At 44.9% G+C, this 22,735-nt stretch overlaps 1 protein-coding gene across 3 annotated transcripts in view; it reads right to left on the reverse strand.

The window, feature by feature from the left end:
- Positions 1 to 5,376: 5,376 nt before the first annotated feature.
- LOC144125297 (uncharacterized) overlaps positions 5,377 to 22,735 on the reverse strand; it is a 33,025-nt gene continuing 15,666 nt past the window's right edge. For 2 of the 3 annotated variants that reach the window (XM_077658551.1, XM_077658552.1), the window contains exons 4-5: positions 17,718 to 17,845; positions 12,553 to 13,169 (exon numbers count right to left, since the gene is read on the reverse strand). In XM_077658551.1, coding sequence (XP_077514677.1) covers positions 12,939 to 13,169; positions 17,718 to 17,845 — 359 coding nt within the window. In that variant the 3' untranslated portion in view covers positions 12,553 to 12,938. Of the gene's footprint in view, positions 7,189 to 8,677; positions 8,834 to 12,552; positions 13,170 to 17,717; positions 17,846 to 22,735 lie in introns of those variants that run through there. The other variant, XM_077658554.1, reaches the window with a different exon arrangement.

Raw genomic sequence — 22,735 nt, forward strand, 5'->3', positions numbered from 1 at the left:
TTTTTCACTTTTCGGCTTGTCGTTTTGACTGTCGGGCCTCTTTTGTAAGCTGTCGTGTTGCTCGGTCCGCAAAGTACATGCGCTTATGGTCAGCTTCCCTCAGCCACTTGATGGTGTTGCTCCCTGGGTTCAATCCACACGCCTTCAAAACGTTGGCCCGTGCGATGCTACCATCATTAAATGAAAGAACAGCATCCAGTGTTACCATCTGTAAGGTCCGAAGCCTAACAAACACATTCTTTGGCGCGCGTTCCCAAACAACATGGTTGAACAACTCATTTGCATTTTGAGTTCGCCCATGCAGGCACTTCTCTAGGAGCTCAGCCTTCGATAGCTCCCTATAAATGGGTTTGATAGCCTCCAAGACAGATGCAGGCAAACTCTCCTTGTGGAAAAATGGCTTGCCCTCTGACTGACTTCTGTTGAAGGCACACCACGTATCAGGTCCCTTTGGGCAAAGTCCATGGCATGGGTCATCGTCTGTGGCCGATAAGTGGAAGAAGGTTGCCCAAACGGCCTTTCGCATTTCATCCAGGTTTCCTACATTTCTTCTGATGGCCAAACCATAGTACGTCTGGAGCTTGTCTATTACTGCATCAGTCAGTCGGCCTCGGCCCGAGAGGCTCTTTCCATCAGAGAGTTTTCCTGCTTTGTTTCCTTTTTTTAGCCTTCGTAACCTTGTGCCCATCCTTTTTTGCACGTGCCCTATGCACTCAACCTTGGATATTTCAACGGAATCACCATATGGCATTTGTGCCTTCACAGCCATAAAAGCCTTGCTGTCACCATCCCCAAGGTATTTGACGTATCGAACGCCGTGAAGCTCCTCACTCCTGCCGAAAATTTTCAGTGCTCCTGCGACTTCCATTCCACCGCTGGTGCCTTGGTAGTTGCTTTGGCACACCTCTCTATGAAGGCGGTCACTGTTTGTACCCTTGATGCTGCACTTTGGACAACGTTTAGACAAAACCTCCACATCCAGCACTTTCCCAGAGTCTACACTGGTCGCAGAGACTATGCCGTTATTGGAAGTATGGCCTCGCTTCTGCCAGCTTCCATCAAGAGCACCTGCGATGTCTTTATCCCCCTCATTCAGCTGCACAGCTTCGTCAGCTGCCCTTTTCATCGACTCCTGAGCAGCAGCTTCGATGTGACCTAGAAGCTCTTGATTGTATTTCGCAAACTTTGTCGGCGGCTTAGGAAGGTTTAGCATAGCACAGAGTATATTTCCTGCAGCCATTCCCTTACCAATGGACCTCAAGGCATACACTAACCTGAGGTTGGCTTCATAGAGGCCAGAAGTAGTTTTCTTCGACGTCTCAAATCGTTGTGCGGCACTACACACTTCACAGTTCAAACTGTAAACGCTTGCAACACCTACCCGTTTTGTCACAATTTCGATGAGCTCAACACTTCCACCGCACTCTCTGCACACACAAATCTGTGTAATTGCGGCACAAATGCCGTCCATGTCCATTAAGGCATATTGGCTGCTGCTCTGTAGCACATCCTCTTCCTGGAAGCACAGAGAAAATCTTGAAAGCTTCGATGTCGAGGAGCTGGCGCGTTCGGCGTTCGGGATCTCATTCGGTCGTGGACACCCTTTTGCTTTTTCACGATGAGCGTAGCGGTTGCCGTGAAATTCACGCCTGACGAAGGCCTTCTTTGCCCTGGGCATCTCAACTTATCAGCAGCAACCAACACCGGCACAATTTACAATACTGATCGAAAGGGATAGCACTCGGACGCAGCTGCATGAAGGTTGCAGAAACGTGGAAAAAACGTGCAAAGCGTCTCAGGATTGTCTTGGCTAAAAAAAGAGGAGCTGTACAATAGTTGCCAGACAATTTTTTATATGTAGCTGATTTTAGACAAGTTTTGAAATCAGGTGGCGGACTTTGGTTGAAAAAATTGACGTTAATCCTGAAAGGGGGCGTGGCCGCTCACTACTTGGTTTCGGAAAAAGCGTTTTTCAGCCGTAAATATGGCTTTCTGAGGAAAGTGCGATCATGGAACATGTGTAGAAAGAATTGAACTTCTAAAATTCCAAAAGAAAAACGATTTTTTTCTAATTTTACCTTACCCTGTGCCCTTAAGAGAGCGATGACACCTAGATGCGAGCATAACCCGTCTGCCCTTTCGCCTACAGTGCGGGCTATATCATTTCGCATTCTATTCTGAGCCGTCGTATACTGCCCACTCTTTCCAACCGCTTGGCTTGTATTCAGCACTAGCGCTATCACGTAGGGCGTAGGGTGTCACATATAATAGGGAGTCTGAAATAAAAAATATGAACGAAGAAAGGTTCGAAGAAGACGACGAGGATGCTGATAAGGATGACGTGGATTAACCGAAGAATAAGATGAAGTACTCGGTGAGGTGGAAAGAGCAGATTGGTGGAGAAGCGAAGACGAAGACGACGACAAGGATTACGTGTACTAACGCCAAGGCTATAAAAGGGCAAGGGGGAGAGAGGCACGGGGTGATGAACAGAGAAGCGGAGGCTCCGGCGGGTCAGGGACGCTTGGGCTGGAAGAGAGCGACGCCGGCTACTGCTCCGGTGATCTCGCGTTCTACGACTCCGCATCGCGGACTTCCTGCCGTGCCTGAGCCCGTTCCGGGGAGTCAACGGAGGACGCTACCACCTGCCACGGCCAGGGGTGTCTCCGGCGCTGTTGCCACCCATCCGGGTGGTGCCCCCAACACTAACGTGACCGGCACCACCTCGACGGGCACTTGGACCGGGCGCTTGTACGACGCAGCCAACGACGCTGCCAGTGACGCCAGCCTCAGCACGTCGAACGCCATCTCGACGCCGCCTACTGAACCCATACAACGCCGCATCCACATCGAACCAACCGTGAGCACGAACGCTAACAGTAGAACGCTAGTAGTAGACGCTGGTAGCAGTGTTACCGGGTCGTGTGTATTGATAGTCTTTGTGTTTTGTGTTAGCTCTGTTGGTTAGTTTTGTGTGCTAGTGTCTGTGTGACATAGGGTGTATTAAATGTGCGTCTGTGTGGGTACGCCTATCGCCTAGTCCATTCTTTCGGTCCGAGTGCTCTCCAGGGAGATCCGTGACAAAGGGGTTGACTTGATATGAGATTTATTGCCCTCTCGGTGCTTCTTCGATAAACGTTCTTTCCCGGAACGCCCCTCGGAACGTAGTTATCTCGCTCGTCTAAACCTTTTGTCACAAAGACATTGTCTCACATTTCACTGGATTAAGGAGCTTTAGTACTGCGTTGCTTGAACGGCGCCCTCTTATCAGATTGCGCACGCTTGCCCAAGCTTTTATACCGCGTGTTCTGTTCATTCTTATACCCCGTTTTCTTGACTTTGGGTAGCCGACCGAACTTTGGCTTGGCCGGCGTTCCCAGCTTTTCTTTATTATCTTCATCCAAGATCGCTTTTTCTTATAGTTATCGCATTTTAGTAGTACAAAAAGAAAGCTCTTCACTGACGACAGCAGTTATGCTCACCACAACAGTAATTCGAAACCTGGAAGCTCGTTAAAGCGACTATGCAATGAATAAAAAGTCGCTTGTAAATGTTTTTAATGCTTAGAAATGATGCTAAGGAGCATTCGCACCAAGTATGAGTCTTCGGAACTGAGCAAGGTTTGTTGCTGGGCGAGTTGGTTGGGGTACATCTTGAGAACACAGCGCTTGCAGACAAAGGACCAGAACAAGAAGGACACACACCTGAGCCGGCAATGTATTATGAATTTTGAAAACCGTGTTTTTTAAAATTCGCGGGCCGATAGGTGTGCTCGTAGTGAGCGATTTTGAAACTAAAATCGTGAAAAAAGACGTCACTGTACCCATGACGTCGCCACGCCACCACACGCTCTCATTCGCTGGAGCCACGACGTCACGGGCACACTTCCGGTAGCCGTGAAAATCGTCTGCTCGTGCCGCCACGCGACCCTCTCGGGCAAGCGCGAGCCAGGGCATTGCCTTCGCGCATATGGTTTCAATTTTCCTCTGCCGCCTCCTTCCGTCGGGAGTTCCGGAGCCACGCAGTGGCTGGCCGAGTCGCTACTGTCGTCGCTGGCGTTCGGCCGGTACGGCGTGAACGCATAGGGCTCGATGCCATAGCGGCCGTAAGAGCGAGCAGTCGCGCCTCGAGGTCCGGGTCATTACTGCTAACTACAACAGACGACAAGCAAAGAACCCGACGCGCGCCGCAATCACGCCGCCGACGCTGCTGTTGGGGTGCTAGGAGCGACAACCGGAAGTTGCAAAAGGAACGTCAGCGGATGACGTTTTCATGGGCGGGGCCCAGTTCCAGAGCTGTTCTCTTTATTTTTGTTTGGTGCCCCGCGTGTACTAGTTGAGGGGGGAGAGGAGGAGCATAAATTTAAATCGTCTATACCTTCGGTGTTATTGATGCTAGCTTAAAAATTCTTGCCTTGTGGTGACGAGTGATGAAATGCCTATCTCTCGTCAGCTTTACGTAATCTCATAGAGTTATAGCATATCGTTACCGTGTTTACGTTATCGGTTACCGGACGCCGGACTGGTTGGCGCGGCGCACGCCAGAAAAAGTTTTAGCGCACCGTCTCTCCCGTAACAAGTTACCGTAAGATTAAAACGAGTGATGACGATGGCAGATGCCCAGCTTTTAAAATAAAAAAAAGACGGTTGCATTGCAATCATTCCTATGAAGTGAGATGCTACACTTTAATGATCTTTTTCTCTGCATGTAAAGACGACGTACCGACCACACTTTAGCTAACAGCCGACTCAGCGGCTTTTGAAATGTGCCCGTGAAGCTAGACACCTTTGCCTACCCTGGCCAGTAGAAAATTTCATTACGTAGACCTCAGTAAGCTTGCATACACAGCGCACGTTACGTTGCAAGCGCTGTAAAAAAAAAAACACAACTACGACAACTGTTTGGTGTGCCGCATCGTCGGTTCTTTGTGTGGTTTGATAGATAGATAAGATACTTGAGGCCTTGCCCTTTGAACGGGTGGGCACCACTAGGTTGTGCACCCGGACCAAAAACAAAAACAAAAAACAAGAAGATGGAAGCGCACAAGGAGAGAAAGAAAGATAAAACGCACAAAAAAAAGGAAAAAGAATTTTAACAAAACACGCAAAGGCTAAAGTCAGGAGGTGGGGGGGTTCGCTCATCGACCTCGTTCACTTCCGACTCTGCGGTTTCGCGCTTTTAGACACAGTTAATACAGTGGCGCCATCTAGTGCAAGTAAGTTCAAGCGCACCAACTCCGGCTGGAGAAACTTTTTATTTTCTACAATTACCGATGAAAATAGCAAGAGAATTACCAACTTTTTGGAGGAAAAAATCGTTAAAATATAGAAAAATGTTAAATCGGGCACAAAACTGAAGAGCTGCAGTGTAGTCGTTGCTATTTGGCTATGTACACGACATATAGTCAGGCTTAACTGCTCAAAAATCGGCAAATAATCTCAAAAACATGGCCTAGTTGTTACTCAAACTGCAACGCATGAGTGAGAGTTTGCAAATTAAAAGCGAATGCATTCATGTATAGCGAGAAATGGAGCCGAAGAACGCGGCGGCGGTGCCGTATTTGGTCCGAAGCGGCCGTGCAGGGCGCCGCCATGTTTGATTACGAGGGAACGCTAACGCAAAACGCTAAAAGAGATCCGTAAAGTGCTTGCGGACCGGTAAGTGGCGGTGCATGCGCAGACGTCGCTTGCCGGGCCCAGTAAACGGTAACGTAAACAGGGTAACGATATGCTATAACTCTCTAATTTATTGCATAGTCCCTTTAAGAGGGTTTTCTGCCATATCCTGCTTTGCTTACATTTCTTTATCGGTACAAAAAAAAATGAGGCAAGCAACAGCTGTTCATGCAACGCCACTTAATTGAGCTATGTTCTGGAACTAGACCCATTGTAGGATGTAAACGAGTAGAAATGAGGTGAGATAATCCGCCCGACAATGATTGCCCCGAATAACAAGATTTGGTAAATATGCCATAAAGGGTCGTCTCCTGATGTACCATCTGGACCGGGGCAACATTGAAACGTTTATTTGATTGTGTGCCTGAACGATTCCTTGCCTTTTGTGTCCTACTCATCTTGAGGTGCACCAGACTGGAACGCCAACCGCAATTAAGCTTCTATGTCGCCCCAATAACGCGCCTTAGACCTTCTCAGAGAGGCTGTAAAAAAAAAGCTTACCGCCAGAAATCCTAAAATCTGTGTGCTCAACTCGTCTTAGATTTCAACGTTGAAGTAATATACATTGGTCCAAAGTCCGCCTATATTGTGATGTACTGTAAGCTTGGAAGTAGGAGCCCGTGAGAATAAACGCGTCAGTTTACGCAGCTTATCTGTCCACATATACTTGCGCATTTCATTCTAACGGTTATTTCTTCTTCACAATAGCAGGAAATCGGGAGCCATGGGACTCTCGGGGGCGTAATCACCTTTTGTGTCACGCTTATCACAGGTTCTATAGTACGGAACAAAGATTGTCTCACACCTCACGCTGTGAAGCACCCAAGGGAGGACGTCAGGCATATATTGGTGCACTACGGCTACGGATTGCTTACAACAGCACGAAGCTAGCTTGTTTACTACCTAACTGAAAAAAAAGCGAACAAAAATTTCGTTCAGAAATAGCCAGAAATAAAAAAACAACGGTTAGCCATTGTAACTGTATCAGACGACCTAGATGCAGTACGTCTGCTTGCTGCTTTTGAGTCACGTACACCCCACTGGGAAATCACGAAGCACCCTTGAGGGCATGTGTCGGATGCATTAACACGACACTGCGCGTGGCAGGATTGCAGCATGAACGAAAGGGAAAATGCAACCTTTACTCGGAGCACTTACAACACGACTCATGGGCCACGTCAAGCAGCTCAGCTGGTTCATGAGCTTGCGTTAGCGGAGCAGCTACTTTAATTATGCCCCCTCACGCGATACAGAACTCATTACCAAGCAGCGCAGTGAAAACGTGATCACTAAAGCTTGCGTGTTAATACGGCCTCCACGAAAAACTACTCGCATTAACCACGAGGCGAACGCTGCGTTGTTTTGCTGGCTCTTCTTTTGTATGCATCTTGTTTTCACGAAGTTTTTTTTTCTTTCATCAAGAAGGACATCTGATTCTGTGCAAACACCATAAGCCACGCTTTTACACCCGTGCGACATGGTCGTAAGTTCTCCGGTGACATAATCTTCAACACTGAAAAGGAAAAGAAAGTAAGTGAATTCTTCGATTGCATAAACTATTTCGAAACTGCAGCGCAGCGCACTTGCAGAAACGACGGTCGTGAATGCTCGCTCAGGGTGCCATTACGAGCAACTGTTTTGACCGTTTGGCACACAACGCTCGTTCTGCGATATCTGCGCTTCAAAATAATGCGGTAAAGTGCTTCATTGAATCATATTTCTTCCAATACTTCACGCTTCGCCGGGCTCGGTTTGCTTGCCTCGGACCAGACACGAGGTGAGCTACAAGGCAAATGTGCAGCATGAAATGATTGTAACAGTGGACCCACTCGTGCGTTCTGGAAAATGGTGATCGGGGCGTGTTGTTCTAAGATACGATGTCACGTAGCTCAATATTCCTCTGCACTCATCACTGCAGAACGCTCACGCACTTAGGCGTGCACAGGCGTCTCAAATAGAGGAGAGGGGGCAAAGTTCATGCAATACAATAGAAAATTTGCTCCCCATTTCCTCAAGCCTGATAAGGAAGGGTGAGGGGCAACTGCCCCCCTTGTCACCCCACTGCGCACGCCTATGCTCACACAAGCGCAACATAACAGCGAGTTAGCGATTAGCTCTGACCAATGACCAGGTGTGAAGACCTGTTTGCATGCACTGAACACAAACGCACAACCCAACTGGTTTTATTTTGTCTTGGCTTTATAGAGGCGAAAAGCAAAAAGGAATGCATGAACAGGCAGCACCCATGCCCATTGAGAGAGAGAGAACAACTCTATTTTCAGAAAGATGGGGGTCATGAAAAGGGTATTCTCCCCTCTCCATGGTAGGCCTCTTCATAGGCCGGACGCCAAGTGGCCGACAGGCGGTGCCATCCGGCCCTTCTCGTGACCCGCAGTCAAACTTCAGGGTCAGAGCTGAGCCGCGTGGCCACCCGCTGGGATTGGACAAAGAGCTGCAGGCCGTCCGGCAGTTTGTCTCCATTCCACAAGCATAAAATGCGTGGAGTGTTTTCTTTTAGGTCTCTGCGAAGCGAACTGATGGGGCTGAACCCCGGCGGATCCTCCCCAGCGGGGCCTGGAGCACCTCACCAAATGGGACGACTGGGAGACACTGCTTCGGTTTGAGGACCCGGTTCAGCAGAAGACCACCACGGACCGAGCTGCCCCCCTCATGGACGATAGGAACATGAATGTTTGAGTGTAGTGGGGCCATGCGGGGGCCCAGCGGCCTGCGTGCCCAATACTCATCTGTGTCAGTAAGTTTTTACTACTGCTCAGGGAGCCATTTTGAATACATGTACGGGTTAAAGAATGTTTCTCTCTGGAGCTGCCTTCAGCAGACTTGTCGCAATCTACTTAATGATTTGTGTAGTTCAGGGAAAATTTTCTGTTTATATTGAGACGTGATTTCAATGTAGGATACCACTCGCTCTCTGGCCGACCTGAGTTTGGGTTAGTGGGAGGAGGAGGAGGAGGTAAACTTTATTAAAAAAGAGGTCTTACATGCGAGTCAGGGTGACGTTCCCCTCCCCGCGGTGGGCTCCTCTTCTAGGCCGGACACCAGGTGGCCGACCGACGATGTCGTTCGGCGACCTCTTCAGCCTGCTCCGTGGCCCGGAGTTGAACATCCGGGTCCGAGCTGAGCAGCGCAGCCTCCCACTGCGATTGGATAGAGAGCTGCAGACTGTTCGACGGCTTGTCTTGGTTACATGAGTATAGGATGCATGGTGTGTCTGCCTTATGGTGCCCACACAGAGAACAGACGGGGCTGAACTGCTCTGGGAAACATGTGGAGTACATGTACGGATTAAAGAAAGTGTCTGTTTGGAGCTGCCACCAACTGACTTGCGTTTTACTTAGAGATCTATGTGGTTCTGGGAAGATATGTCTTACTTTCTTGAAGTGGGCAGTAATTTCTTTGTAGGTCGTCACTCGCTCCTTGGCTGACCTGAGCTCGGGGTAGCGCACCTCCAGGTTCACTACGAATCCTCGGGCCAATTGGTGCGCCACCTCGTTTCCAGGATGGCCCGAATGAACGGGGACCCAGATCAATGTGATCTGGCGGGTATTGGAGATTTTTTGTAAGATTTTGATGGCTGCGGAGTGGACCCATCTTTTGGCAAAATTTCGAATTGCGGTTTTGGAGTCGCTGATGATGTATTTGGCAGTGGTGGAGGTAATAGCTAAAGCTATGGCAGCTTCTCCGGCCTCCTCCGGAAATTTTGTTTTATCGATTGCCGCCTATGCAAGGGGAGAACCTCGATGATCGACAACTGCCAGGGAAAAGGCGTCTCTGTCCGCATGTTCTGCCACGTCCACATGCGCCGCGTCTTTCTGAACTGATAATCTTTTGTGAAGTTTTGTGCCCTACCCTTTCTTTTGTCCATATCATAGTGTGGATGCATGTTATTGGCCAGAGGATCGACTATTAAGTGTTCATGCACGTGTCTTGGAATTGGCAAGGCATGTGCTCGGATTCCTTCATATTGTATTCCTGCCTTCTTTCGGATGAAACGTCCAGCAGTGCCTGATAGTCTTTCGTATTGTGCGGTGAGGTGTGCTTCCGTCATTTCCACTAAGGTGTCATGAATTCCTAACTGTAGCAGTTTTTCATTAGGGGTATGGCGAGGGAGATTGAGTGCAATTTTGTAGAATTGCCGAATTAGAGAATCACGGTCGTCTTTTTCTCTGACTGAGGGTGACTTATGGTGTAGAGTAGATGACTCTGCTAGGAACAAAGCCTTCGATTAGTTTCCTGGTCTGGCTTCTTTAGCACCTCCTCGCCTATTCGCGATGCGTCTTATGAGGAGGGAGATTTGGCTGACGCTGTTTCTCAGCTTCTTAATTAGTGTGCCGTTTTTTGGTTCGACTCTATCAGCATTCTCAAGATTCTTAGTGTTTCCAATTCTGGGATGGCTGCCCCTTCTGCGTAAATTTTGATCTCAGGCGCTTTATTCTTTCTTTGACGCTTTGGATGTAGGATGAGGACTTCAGATTTTTTGAGGGGAACACGCAAGTCCTGCGGCTTGTGCCTCCTCTACTACTACATCTGCCGCTTGTTGTAGCGTACCTTTTATCGTGCCGATACTCCCCTTGGTGGTCCAAAGGGTGATATCGTCTGCATACAAAGAGTGTTCTAGGTCTGAGGTTTTGCCGAGTTCGTGTGCCATTTTAATGAGGGTTGTATTGAATAAGATGGGTGAGAGGACCGATCCCTTGCGGTGTCCCTCTGTCTCCTAAACTGAAGGTGTCGGATTTGATTGTGCCAATTTGAATTGTAGCCGTTCTATCGGAGAGAAAGTCCTTGATGTAGTTAAACGTTCTCTCACCTACATTCAACGGTGAAAGAGAATCTAGGATTGCTTTGTGTTTGACGTTATGAAATGGTTTGGTTAAATCTAGACCTAGGATTGCCCTTGTGCTTCTTTCTTGCTCATGAGATAGGACGTTTGCTAGTCTGAGCATCGTACCCTGTGTTGATAAATGTGGTCTAAAGCCGACCATAGTGTCTGGATATAAATTCTCTTTGTGCATGTGCGACTGCAGTCTGTCTAGTATGCCGTCCACTATCAGTTTTCTTATGCAAGAAGTAAGCGAAATAGGTCTGAGGTTTTCGCGCTGAATTTAACGATGGCATGTTCCCAAGACGCTGGGAGTTCTCCCTCCCTCCAGACTAGTTCGCAAAGTCCGTGAGGGCTGTGATGGAAGTGTCGTATAGGTTTCTGAGCGTCTTATTGTTAATGCCGTCCTCTCCCGGAGCGGATGTAGTGCGTATCTTAAGGAGGGCTGCTCTTGTTTCCGCCATTGTTATGTCAGCGTCCAGGATGGGGTTAGGTTGTCCTTTATAATCGGGTAGAGACTTCGTTTCTCGGTTTGTGCAGAAGTATTTCTGCTGTAGCGTGTTTATATCTTGATCCGTGCCTGGTTCTGTTCAAAATTTTGGTGATTTCCTTTTGAGTCGTAGCTTTGTTCGATTCCGGATCAACGAGATGATTCCATGTCTCTCTCGTGCCAACATTGCCATTTACATTTTCGCAGATATAGTTCCACTGCTGTCTCGCGAGTTCTGCGGAGTGGTGTTGAATTTCTTCCGTGAGTGTGACTTTCCTGTTTCTAAGCTTTAGTTGTATTTTTGCTTAAGCCATCTTTTTTCTAGGCTTTGCCTTGCCTCCCACATGTGTTTAAGCGGGCTGTCAATCGTGTTTACGCCAAGGTGATGTACTACCTAGTTCTTTAGTGGCCTTTCCCACAACGGATAGGAGGGTTTGTCTCCACTGTTCTAGGTCTGCGATCGGTTCCTGATTTTGGTCGCGGATCATCCTAAGTTTGTCCCAGTCAGTGATTCTGTTTTTTCTGAGTCGGAGTTTGAGATTGCCAATGGCGATTTTAGAAGTTATGAAATAATGGTATAAGAATGGTATGATATAACGGGGTAGAGGGTAATCACGTCTGGACTTGTCATTCGTTTTTCGCACTTCTAAACCTGGATTATATTCAGTCTGCTGTTCAGTCAGTTCAGTTGACATGTGGTCCTGGAATGCCTACAGAACCATATGGACGATCAGTGCCCACTCCCACACACGATGACTGGCTTCTACAGTCATCTGTCCACACAAGTCGTTATGCTTCAGATTTCCGAAGAGGCCCTCCACCCCCGAAATGCAAAACGCACGCGAGCAATACTACACTCTTAATCTGGTAACCTTTATTAAAGGCATACATTTTCAAAATTTTTATGCTTCTAATTTACAGGTAATGCATAACCTTTGATATGGTAACCTCTATATTATAGGTCATGGCTCTTTTCTAGGTTGCACAGCAACTTTTAGCACAGAGGTTAACGTGCAACCTCCAAGAGTGTAATCTTTATTAAAGGCATACATTTTAAAATTTTATATACGTCTACTTAAAGGTATCTGAAAACCATCTACATTAAAAGTTTACGCAGTATTCTTGCTGTATACCTTTAAAGTTAACCTTTCAGATAAATACAGCACACCACACCTGCATGGGATTTAAACCCACAACCTCCGCACGTCCGGTGCAATGATCTCTTATTGAACTAAGAGCACCGCATAGGACATACAGACGTGGTTTCGGAACCCATCTACAGCGAACTGTACTTTCATTTCACTGCGTATAATAAATATGATTAGTACCCTTTAATCAAAGAAAGAGTTAGGTTAACCGTGTTTTTTTTTGGCCTAGTGGTCTGTCACCTTCCTGATCCATACATTTACAATGTCCTCGTGTATACTATAGCCTATGGCTACAGATGGAATGGTGAACTCATTCGGCAGACACAGAAGCATGACAAATGCAAGTGCATAGGTTCTCATACCTTTGTCCAGATGCAAAACAAATTACTGTCAAAGGAATAAAAAATAAGAAGCACTTTATTAAAAATAGAAAATATACATTCATTACATGAACTGTGCAACAGAAAAGTTTTTTCTGCCAGAAAATTATCTATTCCTACATCTGTCGTTCATGTCAGAACACTTTTTGGTCACCCTATTATTAGACAATTTTTTTTTAAGAGTGCCAAAAAGCACTTCAATCGGTTGGAGATAACCCCACGTGGGATTTGATCTTGAAGCCTTAGGAGTTATCGCACCAATTTAAGTGTCTGCAAGAGTGCATGCGGGTAGCTCAGGTTATTCAGGTAGTACACCAGAAGGCATATGATGACGGCCAGACAGCCAGAAAGCAGTGATACTCTGAATCGCTTCTGGCGAAGGACCTTAGTGTTTCAACGCTGATGTCAGCACTGGTTACCACTTTTGCAGGCTGAGTTGTTCGAAACTGGGTTTGCCCCCGAAGGGGCACAGCAGGGTTTGCGGAGTTTCCTCCAAGCACACACCCCTGAAGAAGCCGGGCGCCGGGCCGGGGGTGGCTTGTACCCATTTTTACCGGTGGGTGTCCGGCGGTGGGTTTCGAACCAACCACCTCCCGCAGCCGAAGCGGACGCCCAGAGCGCTGTAGGCAGTGCAGTCTGTAAGTAGAATTGCGAAAAATCCAAGATAACCAGACTGCTAAATTTACTGAACGCAGCGGTCTGCTTTTTTCTTTGCCCTATGCTTATGCTCTCCTTACTCCTTAATGAAAAAGAGATCTTTTCTAGATTGTGAGAAAAAATAAGTCATTCCCTTGTTTTTTTTTCCTTTTTCTAACCGAAGTCGTTTTTCATGATTTGCGCACTTTTGCAAGCATCTGCAGGTTTCATGCAGGCAGGGTTCAGAGCAAAATTTTTCAAGGGTCTTCACAGACTTTCATGGCATTGTGCAAGTTTTTTCAAGGACAAATGAATCGGGCAGCCAGCTTATCACAGCTGTATTTTTCATAGAGCACAAATGTGCCCTTCTGTGCACATGAAATTTCAACCACTGAAAATACTCAAACAAATCTCCTTTTTTAGTCTAGGCAGTCATGAAAGTTCCAGTTATTTTCTTTTAAGCTCACAGCGGATGTCCGGACCCCGTAGAGTATCTGTTACGGGTCCAATTGGGCTTATTTTTGGAAATGTGGCGGAGAGTTTGAAGGATGCTTCACTCCCGCCACCGGTTGGCCCGGTATTGCACTACCTCCGGGATCGGTCTTGTCTTTAGCGCGTCTTTACTATCCTGTCTTTCTATCCCATCTTTAAACTCTCCTACTATCTGCACGTGGTAGCGATTGTAGCTCGGCCAGAGCCAGTGAGCAGGCCTGTGCACTTTTCTTTTCTTTCTTCCTGGCAACAACAGACAGACAGCTCACAACGGACGGACGGACGTTGTAAAAGCCTTGAGCCTTTTTCTAAGCAGTCTTTCAAAAACGGTCATAATTTTTTCTGTGCAAAATGTTGAAAGAATTTAACCCTTTCCTTACCATGGGGAAATTGGCTGTTTTTTGTATGGTTTAGTTAGGAATTTTTTGTGCAACAGCTTAGTTTACAGTGTCATGCAGTACATAAAAGTGAAGGTAAATGAACACGCTTTCAAAAAGTATTTATTTTTAAAAAATACAAAAATTTATTTACATAAAAATTATTGAACAAAAATTAAAAAAAAAATTAAGTAAGGAGTAATATCTCTGGCAAAAATTTTTTTAGCGAAATTCCAGAATATACAAATTGTGGGTATTTTACTAGGCAACATTTCTTTAAAAAATTATACCCATAAACTAAGTACTCTTTGAGTTAGGAAAAATTACAAGACGCATAGTGAAATATTCAAGCTCTTGATTGTCCTACTTACAATTTTTTTTCAAGAAAAAGATGAACTTATAGCACAATACTATATACCACAACGCATGTGTTAAATTCACATTACAAAACCACATGTCAAAAGTAAAACAGTAATAACAAAATGCGCAAAAAATTAGCAATCACAAATAATTAATGAAATTCACTGCAAACTTTCTTAATGAGTAACTTAAATTTTCAGTGCAAAAAATTCTACAAAGCTTATGACAGATACAAAATAGTTAACACTCCATATGAGAATATCACAGCAAAATTGAAAGTCATAGCTCGATAACTTTTGGAGCCAGATTGGTGTGCCAGTCGCCGAAACAGTTTCTCGTTGCAAAGCACAAATGTACATTGCATGTGCGACAGAAAATATTCGTCTTGTGTTCAACTTTCTTTTCCTCATAGCACTTCCTACAGTTCCGGCGGACGTCCTTTCTTTCAGGCTTGTGCTGTACACCTGTGTGCCATGCAGGTGGCGATGGAGGGACAGGAAGTGGTGCAGTGTCCTCTAGTTCTAGGAGCTGTCCAATCAGCTCTGTCCTGAAGGCCAGCTGGTCAAATCGAGAAGGCCTAGAAAGCTCGGATGCTTGGGGATGCTGCATGCAATATGCTTGAAAAATAATATAGCTGTTCACAGCTGCGATGTCGATGCAATGGAAGAATAACGTTTTCCACCAGCGGACTCATTTCCTCAAAACATTGTACGTGGCAATCAGCTGGTCCTATTTGTTGACTCCAAGCATTCTGGCGTTATATTCGTCAATGAGCTGTGGCTTTTTTATGGCGATTTGATGCCACTTCCCGTCCTTTTCTCGTCGTTTGGCAAGCACCTAAGAGATAGCTGTGTGTGCAGTGCTAACCATATGCACAACACGCCGATCTTTCCATTGAAGATACACGACTCCCTTGTCTCTCAGCCAGCGGATGTCTCCTCTTTTAGCTCTCTTCTCTCAAGTGACGCCTTTCAGTTCTGTGGGGAATCCCTTGCGATCTTTTCGTGTTGTGCTGCAGGATAGTGTCTTGCATTCCAAGATGTGCACAAGAAGAGAAGTCAAAGTGTAGAAATTGTCCATATAGATAATGCACCCACGATCAAGGTACTTGTTGCAAAGCTTTGTTACCACATCAAAGGCCAGCCCACACAAGTGTTTCTCAAGCTTCCCTGTATACACTATAAACTGGATGGTGTAGCCAGTTTTCGGGTCCGCAAGAACCCATAATTTGTAGCCCCATTTCACAACTTTATCTCTAATGTACTGCCAAATTCCAGAGCGCGCTTTGAATTTCACCATCCTTTCGTCCACTGAAATTTCGCGATACAGCTGGAACAATGACGCGGAGCAGTCGTTGATGTTCTGAAGAAGCCAGGACACCTTGTCTAGTTTCTGTGCGCCAGCGCCGTTAGTTTCTGGGTCAGAAATATGCAGCATGGCCAAAAGCGCGGTGAAATGTCGCCTTGACATAATGTTTGGAGGGAGAAGCCCAGACAACAATTTTGATGTACTCTAATACAAATGCAGCTACGGCAGTTCCTGTATTTCCATGAACAATAGTAGGGCGATGAACTTCATCAATTCTGCTGGGGTTACTTCTTTCCACGAACCGTCCTTCTCGCTATAGGTAGGTTTCTCGAGGATGTACATGCATGCATACCTGTTAGTATTTGCACAGATAGCATGAATGACCTCCGCCGTAAAGAAAAGGCAAGGTAAAGAAAAGGCAAAAAAAAATCGAGTGCTCGCGATAGCCGCCACGGACCGCTAAGGAGCGTCATCCCGAGGTCAATGCCCGGATCTCTCCGTGGTCGAAACTCCACGCTTCTTTGAGCTGGTGGAAGCACGTCTTGCCCAAATGAGGTGGACACTCTATAAATAAAGAAAACAATAGTTTGGACACCAAGAGGGCAATTGAACCGGCTCTAGATGTCCATAAATAAAGGGGACGGCGAATCCAAAACTTTTACCTGCGGGTAACAGCTGATGTTCCCAGCTGACCGGCTGCGTTTTCCTCATCTGAGCTGAACTCCAACAACGCAACATCGATTTCCGAGTCATCTGTGCTCAATGAGTCCAAAAGATCACTTGCCGGATTGTCGGGATCGAGCGAAAGTGCGATCTTTCGAGCACGCGCGGTTCCGGATGTCGACGCCATCGCTCCACTCAAGTGCGCGTCAACCTTGCAGCCCGTGCGCCCTGTAAAAATCGCCGCCACGCGGTAAAAATGTGAACCGTGCAGAAACGGAAACTCTACTTTGTATACAACCACCGAGATGGCGCCACGAATCCAGGGGCACAGTGGTTTTTTCAAATTGCGCGCTCAAAAATTTCGATCACTGGTGATCGACGCCTAGTGCCGTGGTAAGGAAAAAGTTAAAGGATGCACATAGCAGGAGATACGGACAAGCTCTCATCCGTGTCTCCTGCCGTGTACGTTCTTTTAACGCTTTCAACTCTTTCCACAGCGATGAACCATCTAGCCCACCCATGAAACTGAGGTGCTGACAAAGAATGCTGCTATTAGTGCAGTCGAAGAAATCACTAGATAACTGCAGGCATTTGTATGCATTACTACTGATAGGCTCTTGCCAGGTAGATCAGCTATTCCTAATCTCATCACATAAAGGAAGAAATATCATCACTACCCCAAACTTATGGATCAACTATGAGCAATTTATTAGTTAGTGGCTTACAGAAGCAGCTCGCAAAGCAGCAACAATCATGACATAACAGAGCTGATTAAGATGTTCATACAATAACGTCTCCTCACACAAAGACGTGTGAATACATACAACACATATGCTCTCATTTCCAATGCTGAGTTTCTCAGAGGTGGAATGAATCAGTGTCACACAGATTAAATTCTCTCCAAAAGTGCCTGTGGAATTATCCAGAACATCAGTATTTTTGTGTAAAAGAAACAATTTAGCGAGTGCAAGAGCTCTTTCGTGGCTGCTTCCTTCAACACACCATAAATTCATGGCTTTTCAAGGGCCAGAGAGAAATTCCAGGACTCTCAGGGCCCTTGGAAGCATAGTTTTCATATCCAAGGGTTTTCAAGAACCCACATAAACCCTGCATTTGTGGAACAACTTGCACCTGCCTGCAAGATACATACTTATGTGTAACTTATGTGTGCAGAAGACCTTCAAATATTTTTGTTTCAAAACTAATGTTCACTTGAAAGTCACTTTTTATGCTATTCTTTTCACCGACGTCTATTTTTCACGCTGCATTTCATACATGAATACTTTTAAACATGCTCACTTGGGTCCCCTTACTGAATGCCGAGAGAAGACAGAATTTCTTAACTTACCTCCGTAATCAGAAAGTGATCGAAGGAACCTTGCAAATGACGTGAAATCTCCACTAGTGAGGTGTCCTGGCCTTGTTTCTCCAAGAAAACTTGTGCAGCTTTCTCGAGCCTCACTTCCAGTTCATCCACTGTGCTTCAAAAACGCAGTTGTGCCTCAGCACAAAGCTGTGTAGAACCAAAAAAAAACTACAGAAAGTGGCTTATTTCCCTTCAGTGCATAGCTGCCTGGGGAATAGTTTTTTTTAAAAAGTCACGTGGCTAAACCTGCGTTTTTTGTTTTTTTAAGGTTGACAGCAAGCAATAAATACTGTGATGTGTGCTGCCCTCAATACAAAATGACAAGATCAATTTTTCCATGCCTGGATTTTTAAATTTACCCTACAACACTGCTGAGAAGCATATGCTTTACTAATAACTTTGCTACAATTTAGGCTGATATAAAATAATTTTATGCACGGCATCTTCTAGCAAGAAATAACTTAACAAGAGGTCAACATAGTGCTGGATGTGGTCTTGGAAGGTCACTTTCTGGAGGCATATGACCCTCTCAGTGTTGTAGGTCACGCCGCTTAAGGTGTAAAGCTAATAACTAAAACATAAAAACAAAGACATATAATCAAGGCCCCTCTCGTGTAAAATGTAAACGTCACTTGTCTGTACTTGTCACATTTGAAGTCAAAATTCTGCCACCACCATCTCCTTTGTGACCTCCGGGTTGGATTCTTCCACAACAAGAATATTTTTTTTTGGTGGTACCGCTGCATCTTTTGCTGAAGTGATAGTCCACGTAAGAAGGCACTCTGTGCAAATAAGAAGACACTCAGTGCAAAACATTTATAAGGTGAGCACAAAACAATATCAATAACACTAGGGTCATTTGACGCCAAACGTCCCAGACGTTGCGCTCTACCATCTCCATTTTGTTCAAAAAATTCATGGAAACTTATTGTGATGTGTATAATGAAAGCCTGAAATATTTTTGCCGAAAAAAATTTGTTTGTGAGGTGAGGGCAGTCTGAATATTTAGAAAAGGTGAGAAACCAGGCACTGCTTAATAATCAATAACAAGTTCAAATTTTTATAAAACACTTCGAAAAACTTTTTATTGACATTTGCACAGATTCTGCCTTTTGATATAATTCGGAGGATGCAGCTTTACACGGCACAAATTTTTTTGAAAAATAGAAAAATTTATGAAAATTTATCATTTTTGTACATTCTGTAGAAAAGCAATTCTATACCTTGTGCTTGGCGCATGATGGCCTTAGCTGCCTATGTGCCATAAAACACAACACCACACAACACACATTTTTGTAGCTTTTTGTTTTAAACATCAACTAGCTCAGAAACTTGGAAATAGCCGTTTTGTTCCCCTAGATATCTAGTACCTATAATAAATGTTACAGGTGATGAAACTGTGTGCACCAAGGTACAAAAAAAAAAACATTTTCAAAAAGTGCGTTTTGAGCCAAAAACACTCGTTAAATTCACCCTGAGGTGGTCCAAGTAAAAATACAAACAATAACGGCTTACGTAGAACGGTTTATTGCCTTTCATTTCTGAATATTTAATCAAGGTAATTTTTGTTTAAAGTGAGAAAAGAATTTTGGAAGTTGAGCTCTTGGGCCGCAAGTTGCGTTGTCTCTTAACGCCTCTTCATCGCAAACACGGCACCTGGCATGGCACGACACTTATGGCCAAATAACTTTGTTTGCTGTCGTCCGCTGTCGTGCATTTTTAGGGCTGTATCTAAAGACGATCTCGCATGATATTCGGCGGATGGTATGCAGTAAACGAGATCGTTTTCGCTTTCGAAGTTTGAACAGACCCGCCTTTGTGCGGGGCAGCCAAGAGAAGAAAAACAAGGGTATTCAACGTGCTGTCTCGCATGGACCAAGAGGAGGGATGACCAGCTGGCATGGCAGGTGTACCACAAGTGCTGTATTTATATCAAAAAGATCGTGGAGAGGGCGCACCTCAGAGAGCATGCACGTGAAGGTGCAAAGTGCACACCACTGCGGAGAATAACGCGAGACGCTTTGGCAGTGAACACGGCCCGCTCACGCAGAGGTGTGTCGCTCGCATGATGATGCTTCGTTAACATAGTGGCTTGTCTACAGTTGTCGCTGGAGTATTAATGCAGAAATTGCACTGATTAAATCAAATACAACAAACACATCACATTGGAAACAACCGGGCATGAGCCTCTGACGGTCACAAGGGTCAGGTACCACGTGGTGGTGCTGCGTTGCGGATTGTTTCAACAGCGGATCGTTCTGGTCATTTCCAGATCGGCGTATCACAAGCTCTTATGCTGGTGATTACGTCTGTCATGGCGCAACTTGAGGCCCGAGAGCTCAACTTCAAAAATTCTTTTCTCGCTTTAAACAAAAATTACCTCGACAAAAATTTCAGAACTGCAAGGCAATAAACCGTTCTACGCAACCCGCTATTGTTTGCATTTTTACTTCGACCACCTCAGGGTGAAATGAACGAGTGTTTTTGGCTTGAAATGCACTTTTTGCAACTTTAGTATTTTTTTTCCTCCTGTGTGCACAGTTTCATCACCTGTAACATTTATAACAGGTACTAGACATCTAGAGGAACAAGAAGGCTTTTTCCGAATTTCCAAGAGCTAGTTGATGTTTAAAACAATAAACAACAAAAATGGCACATTTTCATAATTTTTTCGATTTCTTTTAAATATTTATGCCGTGTAAAGCTGCATGCTTCGAATTATATCTAAAGATAGAATCTGTGCAAATGTCAAAGAAAAAATTTCTGAAGTGTTTTCTAAAAATTGGAACTTGTTATTAATTACTCAGCAGTGCCTGTTTTGTCACCTTTTCTAAATATTCAAACTGCCCTCACCTCACGAATAAATTTTTTTCGGAAAAACTGTTTCAGGCTTTCATTACGCACATTATGGTATATATATTTTTGGTAAGAATACATATTACGGTAATAATATTTTTGAACAAATTGGAGATGGTCAAGCACAATACGGTGCAACCTATTTCAGTATATAGTCACATAAACACATGGAAATGGAGCTCAATACAGTATACTATGTGCATAAAAATTCAGTCAGGAGCAAAATCATTCCTCATTGTCTCATCTCATTGTCTTAACATGTTTAAATCTCTATGTTTCAGGAAAAAAGTTTCTGCCACTGATTGTAAACGAAGCTTTCTTATGCTGTTTTAACCCATCTTATATCACATTTTCTGGTCCTACCACTCCATCTAATTTCCTTTTTTTTTCTTGTTACTTTCACTTCATGTACAGGAAAATGTGTTCATCAATAGACTTCAGTATTTGCCCTCAGCATCGTGAACATAGATTTTTTAAACGTTTAAATAAATATATCATGACATGCTTACGTGAACAGCACTTCTTGTGAGCTCAATCTCAGTGCCTGGCTTAGGAGCCTCCCATTTGCAATTCGGGTATTTCTTCACAAGGGCATCTCCAAGGGCTCTATATTTCCACCGTCGTTCAGCTCTGTTCCCGCTGTCTATGTAGCTCGTTTCACTTCAGAAAAGAAAAATTAAGTAAAATTCCAACAAGCAGCCAAACATCATAATATTAAGCATGCTAAATATGAAGAAATAACTCACTCAAGAAACGAGACTTCTGCACGAAACTGAAGGCACTGGCTCTTATACATCAGTTCAGGAAGAGCCTTCCCTTGAGGTACAGGCTGTACATACTCAGAGAATCTTGGCAAGCTCTCAGCAAGGCAACCACTGAACGCCTACGTATTAAAGAAAGCTTTGCAAGCTCCACCAAATAGAGAATATTTTATTATCCTCATAAAACATGTATCCATAGCCATAAACCAACTAGAATAAATGTACACATATTCCACATCTTGCATAATAACTCCAATGGCCACGCTTGAATAGAACAAGGCATCTTAATATGAACAGGTCTTCTCTTTTTTTTTCATAAGCATACGCCTGCAGATTACTGATGAAAAACTTCAAAAACCTAGTTTTGAAGCTACTTTACAATACCATCTATGCGAACGGCATCTCGTGAATGCATTTCGATATAGCATAATGTAGGCCATTTCTTCTGTATGAGAAAAGTGACCATGCATAGAAAAGTGAATCAGCCTTAATTACCAATGTGTGCGCTGTCTTTGCAAGAACAAGTGTTCACTCGCTCTGAGTAGTTCATCTTGACTAGAACATGTACACTGAAGATCTCCTCTGACCAGAATACAATGTTCTCTATTTCACCAAAAACTGGTTCATCATTTTTGGCAAACAAAATGACAGCCGAGACAGAAAATTTGACACTATTGACTACAGCATATGGCACAGCTGCGGCTCTATCGCCTACATTAGAGGCATCTAGTCCACAGTGCATGGACACAGTTGTGACAGAAAAAGGTGAGCCAAGTCTAAACACGCTCCTTTCAAAAGGACTAATCACATAACGGGGTTGCTGCAGCCCTTCCCAAATATCATCCGACAATGTTATTTTAAAATACTCGGCTATGGAGAGAGGAATATTTTTGAAATTCCAGAACTTCTTTGATTTTGGAAGAGAGTTCTTGCTTTCAAATCGCATGGCCCAGAGATGATGCGAAGGACCAAAGCACCGTATCTGCAATGCCATGTGCAACAGCATGTGAAGCTTGTGCTTATGTGCCTCAGAACCGTACAACTGCACAAAAAGTTCATTGTGAAGCGCTACGAGACTTTTCAAGTTGTCCTAATGCACCAGGAGATATCACCGGTGAAAGTAAAAATTGCGTGACAACGCACAACAGCAAACGACACTCGCAGTGCGGCTCTTGCAAAGGAGTTTTTGGAATAAAGTCATCCAACAAAAGAAGGAAATGTAGCAGAAGCCCTAAGCTAGAACTAGCTGAAGATGGCATGCTAAAGCCTTGTTCAAAACAACGAGAAAAATCACTACTGCTAGCCGTCTTATGAAAAGAAAACTCACAGAGGCATTTATTCAGTTGCCTCAAGGTCAACCATAATGCTTCCCTTCCTGAAAAC

The sequence above is a fragment of the Amblyomma americanum genome, chromosome 3 (genome assembly GCF_052857255.1).
Source record: "Amblyomma americanum isolate KBUSLIRL-KWMA chromosome 3, ASM5285725v1, whole genome shotgun sequence".
NCBI classification, from domain to species: domain Eukaryota; kingdom Metazoa; phylum Arthropoda; class Arachnida; order Ixodida; family Ixodidae; genus Amblyomma; species Amblyomma americanum.